This window comes from Scyliorhinus torazame, chromosome 8 (genome assembly GCF_047496885.1).
Source record: "Scyliorhinus torazame isolate Kashiwa2021f chromosome 8, sScyTor2.1, whole genome shotgun sequence".
Lineage (NCBI taxonomy): Eukaryota > Metazoa > Chordata > Chondrichthyes > Carcharhiniformes > Scyliorhinidae > Scyliorhinus > Scyliorhinus torazame.
The window spans coordinates 107092752-107104785 of NC_092714.1; the positions used below are offsets into that span (position 1 = coordinate 107092752).

Here is a 12034-nt window from a genome sequence, read left to right on the forward strand (position 1 = left end):
AGCCAGCTGATTCGGAGAGACCTGTACATAAGTAATGGGCTTCCAAGGGCAGAATTGGGCAGATTTCCCACCATTCAGAGCAGTGGGATAAACACCACAAAACCCGCCTACCACAGCACTTTGTATCAAAAATGGAAAATTCCAGCCACACTGCTTCCACTTGTGAAAAAATTCAAACTATTCGAGTAAATGCTGGTGTTGTAGCTATATTGGAACAGCTTACTAGAGGCACAGCAGCTTCTCAAACGTAAGTGGTCAGGACACTTGCTGGAGTGTTACCAGAGCCAATAGCCTTTTCTGTTTACCCTCCACCATTGCTTGATGTCACGTGGAGTGAATTGAATTGGCTCAAGATAGTTTTCTGTGATGGGAGCCCTCAATAGGAGGCCGAGATGGATCATCTACTGAAAACTCCAGACTGAAGATGGTTGCAAACACTTTTAAGTCTTTAGCACTCATGTGTTGGCCCCATCATCTTTGAGGATGAGGATGTTATTGAAGCCTCCTCCTCCTCATGTTCCTCTTAGTTGGTTAATTGTCCACCACCATTCACAATTAAATTTGGCAGGATTGCAGATTCATCAGTTATGGGATCACTTAGCAATGTCAATACCTTGGATACAGTCTTGCCTGATAGCATACTATAATAATCTTCATTAATGTCACAAGTAGGCTTACATTAACACCACAATGAAGTTACTGTGAAAATCCCCCAGCCACCACACTATGGTGCCTGTTCGGGCACACTGACGGAGAATTCAGAATGTCCAATTCACCTAACAAGCACGTCTTTCGGGACATGTGGGAGGAAACCGGAGCACCCGGAGGAAACCCATGGAGACACGGGGAAAGCGTGCAGACTCCGCATAGACAGTGACCCAAGCTGGGAATCGAACCCAGGTCCCTGGCGCTGTGAAGCAACAGTGTCAAACACTGTGCATACAGTCTTCTGGTTGCAGCTTCCCCACATGATTTTTAGGTTTGCTTGTTGCTGCAGCTGGCATGCTCTTCAACATGCTTCATTTATCTAGTGTTGCCTCTCTAGCTTGAAGGTCATACGGTAAACTGTTTCCTCCACTGAGCCACGAGTTTACAAATTGTAGTGAAATACATTTCTGTTGCTGCCTTTACTTCTATTATCAACATAATAAGCGGCACGGTGGCACAGTTGTTAGCACTGCTGCCTCACAGCGCCAGGGACCCGGGTTCAATTTTGGCTTTCAGTGACTGAAATGTTTGCACATTTTCCTCCTGTCTGCGTGTGTTTCCTACTGGCGCTCTGGTTTGCCCCACAGTCGAAAGATGTGCGGGTTAGGTGGATTGGTCAAGCTGAATTGTCCCTTAGTGTTCAAACGGTTAGGTTGGGTGACGGGGATAGGGAGGGATTAGAGGGCCTAGGTAGGGTGCACTTTTGGAGGGTCGGTGCAGACTCGACGGGCTGAATGGCTTCCTTCTGCACTGTAGAGATTCTATGATAGTCATTCAGAAGTCAAGTGGGCAATTCAGAAGAAACGTCTTTACCCAGAGTGGTGAGAATGTGGCCTGCTTTACCACAGGGAGTGATTGAGGCAAATAATATAGAAGCATTTAATGGGAAGTTGGATAGACATGAGAGTAAATGGAATAGAGTGTTATACTGATAGAGTTAGAGGAGGCTCAAGTGGAGCATAAACAGTGGCATAGGCTCATTGTGCTGAATGGCCTGTTTCTGTGCTGTATTTTCTCTGTAATTCTATGTAAAGGCTTTTCTTTTGCATAAATAACAATTACATATAATGTATTAAAAATGCCAGATAGTGTGAGGTGAGATATAAAGTAAAAATATAACTATAATCAAAATCACTATTAATTCTATGATTCTAAGTATGATTCCCACTTTTTTTTACATTCATTTAACATGTTTGCTAAAGTTTGTGAATGGAGAAAAATATACCCGACTATTGTTTTATCAAACATAGAAGCAAATACATCTGTCTAACAGATTGACAAATAATTGCATCCTCTTGTGTTTGAATCAGAAGATGGGCATCAATTATAAGAAATGTTGAGAAATGTGGCCAAAACGTATTGGTTTTGCTGAGAAGCTAGTGTATACATTATCAGAAAATCACACAGATTGGGTGGAATATTTTGTTGCTCAGATATTTTTTATACAAGAATAAATGTGGACACGGAGATAGTTTTTCAAAGCAAAATAGCTTGAACTGATGATAGTTACATTGAAATTATTTATTGGAATAATACAATGGATTAGATATAATAAAGCGGCACACACAAGATGACAGTATTAATAAAAATGTATCAATTTCTTTATATAAATCAGTATGAATGATAGGTGTTTATTTGCACAGATAAAACAATCTTCATTTTTCAGAAAATGATGCACAATGAAATGTAACTTATTTCATATTTACTTTGCTCTACTTATTTTACTTCTAATGCTGAGGGGAGCTCCTTTTAGAGGAGAGGACACTGCAGTTATTATCACCTTGAGGTTTTCTCGGATGAAGTTACGTTGTCGTACTGGAACAGAGCGCCGGAAGTCTGTGTGGATGATTTTGCCATGCTGAATGTTAGGAGGAGTGTACTGGGGATCCAAACCATTGATCTCATACATCCATTGCATATCCATCGTCTATAAATACAAGTGACAAGAGAGCATGCAAAATGATTACTCTGCTAGTTGCAGTACAATACTATACGTACAAAATGCGAGGCCTTGAAATTCTAATGATCCCATTCCACCACAATTAAGGCAGGATCTCACTGACCCCCATTAGAATTCCTGGGTATGCTCGTTGAAACTTGCTGTGTAGGACAAGGATGCAAGTGCTCCCAACTATATTAAGTTAGAGAGCAACATAGTTCCACAGTAGGTTTGAGTGGAACACACTCCAGTACAAAGCAAGAATCTTAAACTGAAAGGAAGCTAATTTCATCGAAATGAGGATTGAGCTGGTTATACTTGATCAGCTAAACATTATGGCAATAAATAGACAATGGGAAATGTTAAAATAAACAATTCAAAATGTTCAACAAAGAAACATAAGTGGCAGGAATTCTCCGACCGTTTGCTGGTGGCAGGATTCTCTGGTCCCGCCGGAAGTGAATCCCTGCCTACAGGTTTCCCAGCGGGGTGGGGTATCTTCAATGGATCCCATTGACAGCGGCGGGAACAGAGAATCCTGCCGACAGCAAACAGCGCACCGTCTCCCACAGAGTAAAATACTGCAGATGCTGGAAATCTGAAACAAAAACAGAAAGTGCTGGAAATACTCATGCGTCTGATGAAAAGTGCCAGAACTGAAATGTTAACTCTGTTGTTTTCTCCGCAGACGCTGTCTGACCCACTTAATAAAAATAGATTCTATTAAAAGACAAAAACTCAGTACATAAGGTCCATCCACAGCCTATTATGGAAATTTATGATGGTATTAGTCTAAAAGAAGAGATGTATCATGGGATGACATCGGTGCTATGGAGGATAAGGTTGAATCCATTTGGGTGGAAATCAGGAATAGTAAGGCAAAAAAGTCACTGATAGGAGTAGTCTATAGGCCACCAAATAGTAACATTATGGTGGGGCAGGCAATGAACAAAGAAATAACTGATGTATGTAGAAATGGTACAGCAGTCATCATGGGGGATTTTAATCTACATGTCGATTGGTTTAACCAGGTCATTCAAGGCAGCCTTGAGGAGGAGTTTATAGAATGTATCCGCGATAGTTTCCTAGAAAAGTATGTAATGGAACCTACGAGGGAACAAGCGGTCCTAGATCTGGTCCTGTGTAATGAGACAGGATTGATTAATGATCTCAATAGTTAGGGATCTTCTCGGAAGGAGCGATCATAATATGGTGGAATTTAAAATACAAATGGAGGGTGAGAAGGTAAAATCAAACACGAGTGTTTTGTGCTTAAACAAAGGAGATTACAATGGGATGAGAGAAGAGCTAGCTAAGGTAGACTGGGAGCAAAGACTTTATGGTGAAACAGTTGAGGAACAGTGGAGAACCTTCCAAGTGATTTTTCACAGTGCTCAGCAAAGGTTTATACTAACAAAAAGGAAGGACAGTAGAAAGAGGGAAAATCGACCGTGGGTATCTAAGGAAATAAGGGAGAGTATCAAATTAAAGGAAAAAGCATACAAAGTGGCAAAGATTATTGGGAGACTAGAGGACTGGGAAATCTTTAGGGAGCAACAGAAAGCGACTAAAAAAGCTATAAAGAGTAAGATAGATTATGAGAGTAACCTTGCTCAGAATATAAAAATAGACAGTAAAAGTTTCTACAAATATATGAAGCAAAAAAGAGTGGCTAAGGTAAATATTGGTCCTTTAGAGGATGAGAAGGGAGATTTAATAATGGGAGATGAGGAAATGGCTGAGGAATTGAACAGGTTATTTGGGTCGGTCTTCACAGTGGAAGACACAAATAACATGCCAGTGACTGATGGAAATGAGGCTATGACAGGTGAGGAGCTTGAGAGGATTGTTATCACTAAGGAGGTAGTGATGGGCAAGCTAATGGGGTTAAAGGTAGACAAGTCTCCTGGCCCTGATGGAATACATCCCAGAGTGCTAAAAGAGATGGCATGGGAAATTGCAAATGCACTAGTGATGATTTACCAAAATTCACTAGACTCTGGGGTGGTCCCGGCCGATTGGAAATTAGCAAATGTGACACTACTGTTTAAAAAAGGAGGTAGGCAGAAAGCTGGTAATTATAGGCCAGTTAGCTTAATTTCGGTAGGAGGGAAGATGCTGGAATCGGAATCTATCAGCAAGGAAGAAATAGCGAGGCATCTGGATGGAAATTGTCCCATTGGGCAGACACAGCATGGGTTCATAAAGGGCAGGTTGTGCCTAACTAATTTAGTGGAATTTTTTGAGGGCATTACCAGTGCGGTAGATAACGAGGAGCCAATGGATGTGGTATATCTGGATTTCCAGAAAGCTTTTGACAAGGTGCCACACAAAAGATTGCAGCATAAGATAAAGATGCATGGCATTAAGGGGAAAATAGTAGAATGGATAGAGGATTGGTTAATTAATAGAAAGCAAAGAGTGAGGATTAATGGGTGTTTCTCTGGTTGGCAATCAATAGCTAGTGGTGTCCCTCAGGGTTCAGTGTTGGGCCCACAATTGTTCACAATTTACATAGATGATTTGGAGTTGGGGACCAAGTGCAATGTGTCCTAGTTTGCAGACGACACTAAGATGAGTGGTAAAACAAAAAGTGCAGAGGATACCGGAAGTCTGCAGAGGGATTTGGATAGGTTAAGTGAATGGGCTGGGGTCTGGCAGATGGAATACAATGTTGACAAATGTGAGGTTATCCATTTTGGTAGGAATAATAGCAAAAGGGATTATTATTTAAATGATAAAATATTAAAACATGCCGCTGTGCAGAGAGACCTTGGTGTGCTAGTGCATGTGTCGTAAAAAGTTGGTTGACAGGTGCAGCAGGTGATTAAGAAGGCAAATGGAGTTTTGTCCTTCATTGCTAGAGGGATGAAGTTTAAGACTAGGGAGGTTATGCTGCAATTGTATAAGGTGTGAGTGAGGCCACACCTGGAGTATCGTGTTCAATTTTGGTCTCCTTACCTGAGAAAGGACATACTGGCGCTGGAGGGTGTGCAGAGGAGATTCACTAGGTTAATCCCAGAGCTGAAGGGGTTGGATTACGAGGAGAGGTTGAGTAGACTGGGACTGTACTCGGAATTTAGAAGGATGCGGGGGGGGGATCTTATAGAAACGTATAAAATTATGAAGGGAATAGATAGGATAGATGCGGGCAGGTTGTTTCCACTGGCGGGTGAAAGCAGAACTAGGGGGCATAGCCTCAAAATAAGGTGAAGTAGATTTAGGACTGAGCTTAGGACGAACTTCTTCACCCAAAGGATTGTGAATCTATGGAATTCCTTGCCCAGTGAAGCAGTCGAGGCTCCTTCATTAAATGCTTTTAAGATAAAGATAGATAGTTTTTTGAAGAATAAAGGGATTAAGGGTTATGATGTTCGGGCTGGAAAGTGGAGCTGAGTCCAAAAAGATCAGCCATGATCTCATTGAATGGCGGAGCAGGCTCGAGGGGCCCTATGGCCTACTCCTGCTCCTAGTTCTTATGTTCTTATGTTGCAAAATAAAAATAGCAAGCCTGAGGATTGGGAGCTTTTTAGAACCAGCAAAGGGTGGCCAACAAGCAGATGAATAGGTAAAAAACTAGAATATGCGAAGAAACTAGCCAGGAATGAAAAGATAGATTGTAAGAGCTTTTACAAATATATAAGGAGAATAGCCAATAAACATTGGTCCTTTAGAATAGAGTGATAGACAGGAGAAACTGTCATGCCAAATGAGGAAATGGCAGTGATATTGATCAAGTATAGAGGGTGGAATTTAGCTAAATGGGAACAAAGTCCCATGGCGAGCGTGTTTCCCGGCGCTGCTATAAAATGGCATCCCGGTTAGGTAGGAGCCTCAGTGGGGCAACGCACAGACGAGGCTGCAAATAGCCCCATGCTGTGCACGGAAGCGCTCCGCTCACCGGAACATCTCAGTGTAGTGAGAGATCGGGACGCCATTTGATCTCTGCTGCCCCTGAAGCGATCCCCAGCACCCCCAAACCCCAATGAACTATAAGAGGCCCCCCCATCCCTCCCCCATCCTCATCCCCCTATCCCCTCCCTCTCCAATCCCCCCCCACCCCTCCATCCGCCCCCCCTCCCACCCCAACATCCACGCAGGGCGCTCCCAGCCCGATCACCACTGTGTACAAAATGCCAACTGGGATCCTTGGCAGTGCTAGGCTTGCACCCAGGTGGCACTGTCAGGTTCCTAGGCTGGCACTGCTAGGGTACCCAGCTGGCACCAGCAGTACCAGGGTATGACCCTGTCCAAAGGGCATGCTCCTGGGGGTCTCCGAGCCCCTGGGAGACCCCTACGAGTGTAATTTCTTCTGGTCCCCATTTGTGCCGACCAGTACTGAACGGCGTTTGCTCGAGGTCTCCAAGGTGAAGGGGATAGATCCCAATGCCTCGAGTACTTGGGAAAATGTACATTAAAGTGAGATGAGATGTCTCGCTCCAATATGCAGATTTGTCTAAAAGTGACCCCACCCGCAATGGGCAGGGTTAACATCGCAATGTCTCGCGAGATCAGGTTAGATCTTGCGAGATGTTGCGAGCTGGGTAGATGCCCGGAGAGGGTTCCAGAAAGAAAGACTAACGTAGGGGCTGATCAGAGTGAGAACCTTCAGCTAATTAAAACAGCACAGAAAAATATCGGAGAAATATAAGGGGCTTAAAACCAACAAATCCCCAGAGTACTGATGGCCTACATCATAGGGGTCTGAAATGGGGAGCCACAGAGGTAGTAAATGTGTTGGTTATGATTTTCCAAAATTTACTACACTTTAGAAGATTTAGGAAATTGTTTTCACGGGTCGGGGTTCTTTGGTATTCTCTGTCCCAGAGGGTTGTGAATACTCCATTGTGGAATATATTTAAGGCTGAGATAGACAGGTTTTTGGTCTCTCAGAGAATCAATGGATATGGGGAACGAGCAGGAAAGTGAAGTGGAGACCAAAGCTCAGCTATAATTACACTGAGTGGTGGAGCAGGGCTGGCAGGTCATTTGGTCTACTCCTGCTCCAATATCTTGGGCCGGATTCTTCGTTTCTGAGACTAAGTGTTGATGCCAACGGAGAATCCAAGCATTTTCACGTCAGAAAAATCATTGCCACACCTGACCGATTCTGCTACCGGTGAGGGGTTAGCACGGGCGGCCCGTGGAATATCATCGAACCCTATGGAAAGTGGTGCGGGATTCAATGGGTCTGTGATTGATACTTGGGAGGCTGACAAGCTGCAGCTGCCCATAAACAATACACCACCCCAAACACACACACACTGTTCAAGGCTGGAAAGATGGGACAGGTTGTGCTGGTGCGCCCATGCAGCTGATGGGTCGGCTAGGGCCAGAGGGCACCCAGGGAGGGGGTGCCCCGGGGAGGTCACCTATACGACTCAGGGCATCAGGTTTAAAGCGGGCTGTCAACAGCATGCGCAGCCGCCTGGCTGCCTTGCTGGCTGTGGTAATGGTGTTGCGTACCCATCCACCCAGACCCAACAGCCCACTTCTTGGCCACCCTCCCCCACTACTCCCCCCCACCCCCCCGGAATGACTGTCGGTGAAATATGGTGGTGTTGGACATGTCTGTACACCCTCTCTCTTTCTCTCTTTTAGCAGCCATCACGCCAGATTTGTGATGTTTGAGAGCACACGTGGACTGCGCCATCAGGAACTCGGCCCATTGGAGGCGGAGAATCACGGGTGGGCCCACTAATGATATGTGAACAGTGTTTAAACTATGTGTGGCGTGCGTCGCATCGACGCCGCTTTCTAGGAGATGGAGCATCGCGATTCGGCGTCAAACTGGGGCCTGCCGCGATTTTGGCATCGGGAGCTATTCTCCACCCGATCGCACTCCCCAATTTCGGCGTCGGCTAACGGAGAATTCCGCCCAACATGTTTTCCTGGATAGTTGGATAGTGGTACTAGTGGTACTAGTGAAGATCACATCTAATCTCTGATTCTCGATATTCAACAAATTCTTGGGAGATAGAAAATGGAAAAAGGTCTGAAAAGATCAGGACAAAATAAATATCCGAGCTACCAATATCTGGCATATCAACAGAAATTTCCAATTCTAATATACAACCTATAACTTGCAGTCATCAGATAAGTTATCCAGATAATCTAGATGAGTAGATGAGGAGTTGACAGAAGAAATCCAGATGATAAGTTGCTGGAATTGGAAAACAAGATCAGAGTGGAAGCCAGGAAGATATTAAATTCTGGCTGTTAAGCATTCGGAACACAATCTATTGGAACTCGCAGTATTAAGGAGATTTTTTCATCAGTGACTAAAGCAGTTAGAAATGATCGGCTTTTATTTGTGCAATCAGAAAAAGTAACCGACGTTCTTGCCAAATGTTAACTAACTTACAAAATAAAAGCACAAAGAAATGTAACATTCTGGGGAGAGTGGCTGATGCAAGAACTTCTGCAAACATAATACATATCACAGAGTCCTACAGGTAAATCACTACCTCCAGCTAGCCAGTATATAGTACGTGGGAGTAAAATTCAAAATATAGGTGTTAAGGCTGCTGTTTTGCATCCAAAATGGCAAAGCAAGTGTGAGCACACATTCTTGTGCAATTGTACCATTCAGTGGTGCCAAGGAGCTTGTAACAGAATCATGCAGACTAGCCATATATCAGCAGGTAAGACTGATTTGCCTGCAAAAGTATTATTTTCAACGTGAATGCTTCAGCTAACACCCTCTTTCAACCTTGCACAGCTAAATGTGCATTCAGCAGCAGGAAGAACATCACACCAGCACTACCTAAAGGTATCATCAACCACTTTTCGGCTGGTTACTGGTTGATTTCTGTTGGTAGTTTCTGACTTCCTAGACTTGTTATATGATGTGTACTGCCATTTAACTTCAGCTAAGGTGAAAGGGGGTGGTCTGGCACATAGTGAAGACCTTGGTGTTTAGTTTGAGGTTCTACTCAGATCACTTGCTTCCAATCATGGCTGCTTTTGTTTCCACCCTCTGTGGCAGCAGTGTGAGAGGGAGAATGAACAGAGGAAAGAAAAGAATAGGGATAAGGGTTTTCAGCAGGTCGCCATTTCCACCCGTGGTGTTCAGGAAGCAATTCTGATACAGCAACTGCAGGAAGGAGCAATGTGTTAGGCACCTCTGTTTTACCAAGAAACATGCCCCTGTTGCAGGGAGGCCTGAACCCACGAAGCAAGCTGGGGGCAGCACTGCAAGTAGCTGGGAAGGCGAGCATGGCGATGAATTTCTTTGTGGCTGGCTCCAGCTAGGTTAAAGCAATGGTACCTCCACCATCATACAGTTTGCTGTGCACTGTTGCATAAGGAAGGTGCTGATGTTTTGTATGTAAAGAGAGGGGTAGCACAGTGGTTAGCACTGTTGATCCACAGCACCAGGTCAGTGGTGGGCAACTTGCGGCTCATCAAGATTCTGAGTGCAGCCCACAAGACATTTTGTTAACTTTTGCCCATGCACAGAGTTGCCACATTTTGCTGGTTACCATCTATATAGCTTTTATCCTAGCGGTAGGACTGAAGCGATATGCACTTAAGGCAAGGGCACGTGAAGTGGGGTGCATGTTGATTGCACACAACCTTGACTGTGAGAGCCATGCGTTCTCTCTGCATCCAATCAAGCGTACATATTTATTTTAGTTTTACCACTTGAAGTTGATAAGTTATATTAGTATATAAATGATTAGGCATTTTCTATAACTTGTAATGAAATATTTGGCATGTTTTAAATGTATTCAATCTTATTTAAGGGTCATAATTATTGAACATACCCAATTTCAATCTTGCAGCCCACTGAGATAAAGGGGGACCACCCATGCGACCACTAGGTTGACCATCACTGCTTTAGGTGATGGTTGTTGAAGGATAAATGTGCTTGAAGGACAAATGTTGGCCAACACCTCTTAGTCTTCAAAGAACACTATGAGATCTCTTAGATCTACCACAACTGGACAAAAATAACATTTAAACACTTTCCCCAGTATTGCACTGAGTATTAGATGTGTCTATAGACCAGAATCTCAGAGTGGTCATCAGCATCAGATCGCTACTCTGTACAGAGTCTGCACGTTCTCCGCGTGTCTGCGTGGGTTTCCACCGGGTGCTCTGGTTTCCTTCCACAAATCCTGAAAGACACGCTGTTAGGTAATTTGGACATTCTGAATTCTCCCTCTGTGTACCCGAACAGGCGCTGGAATGTGGCGACAAGGGGCCTTTCACAGTAACTTAATTGCAGTGTTAATGTAAGCCTACTTGTGACAATAAAGATCATTATTATTAATGAATTAATGATCGGGGGGGGGGGGTCCCATGAGGGTTCAACAGTTACACTGTAGTTAAAGTAGCTTTAATTCTTCTACCTCTTTCAGTGTAACTATTAGAGTAACACAAGATGAATCATCCAATGTTAGAGATTTAAATCTCTTTGTCAGGTGGCTCCTAGCACAGCGCAATTGTCCAGGGGACGTTCGCGCTTCTGGACAATTGCCACTTATTTGAGAACCTCCCAGAGGGAATCCCCAGCCAATCATTGGAGTCCCCCCCCAAATCTGATGTTGGGAACCAGGAAGTTATGGTGCGTTTTCAAATCCTGGAGTAAAGTTAGAGGGCTGGATTGTCCATTTGGGAGACTATGGGTGGGATTCTCCGTGTCCGGCGATCGGGTGGAGAATGGGCTCCGACGCTGAAATCAGGGCTGGCGCCGGTTTGATGCCGGTTTGATGCATGGTCAGCCATGCTCCACCCCCTCCAAAATGGCATCATCGTGACGCGCGCGGCATGCCGTTGGCACGTCATCAGCCGGCTCACCCGCGATGCTCTGCCCTGATGGGCTGAGTTCCTGCCGGCGTGAACCACGTATGGTTACACAAATCGTGAACGCGGTGTGGTGGCTGCGGAGTGTGTCCAGCACATTCAGCTGGGATCCGTGCCGCTGGCTGGGGGGCTTCTGCAAGGGCAGGGGGACAGGTGGAGGGTGGCCAATAGGTGGGCTGTGGGGTTGTGGATGGCGGGTTGGGTCCGCGCATGGCTGGCGCCAAGTTGTACAGCACAATTGCATGCGCGGCCCGGGACTCGGCCATTCTACAGCCGTTTTCTGCGCGGGAGGCAGGAGTTTCAGTCGGTGCCGGTGCTAGCCCCTCACCGATTCCAGAATCGGTGAGGGTTTCACGCTGATTTTTTGGTTGTAAAAAAACCACTCAAGGCCTGCTGGTGCCCGCACATAGTTGCTGAAACGGAGAATCCAGCCCTATGTTCTCCAACTGGAGTAGAATTGAACTAGTTTTACGATCGCCTTGTGGTCGTAAAGCGGGACAGAATTCAGTGCTCAAGTCATGTAAAATTTCTTCATGGCGTGGAATTCCCAGAGGAATTCTGGAAACGGGCCGCCAA

General features: G+C 44.9%; 1 protein-coding gene across 1 annotated transcript in view; it reads right to left on the reverse strand.

Annotated features, from left to right (window-relative positions):
* Nucleotides 1–2214: 2214 nt before the first annotated feature.
* Nucleotides 2215–12034, reverse strand: part of LOC140428025 (cilia- and flagella-associated protein 47-like) — a 1060448-nt gene continuing 1050628 nt past the window's right edge. The window contains exon 65 of the mRNA XM_072513997.1: nucleotides 2215–2635. Within this exon, the coding sequence (XP_072370098.1) occupies nucleotides 2411–2635 (225 nt within the window). The 3' untranslated portion in view covers nucleotides 2215–2410. The remainder of the gene's footprint in view (nucleotides 2636–12034) is intronic.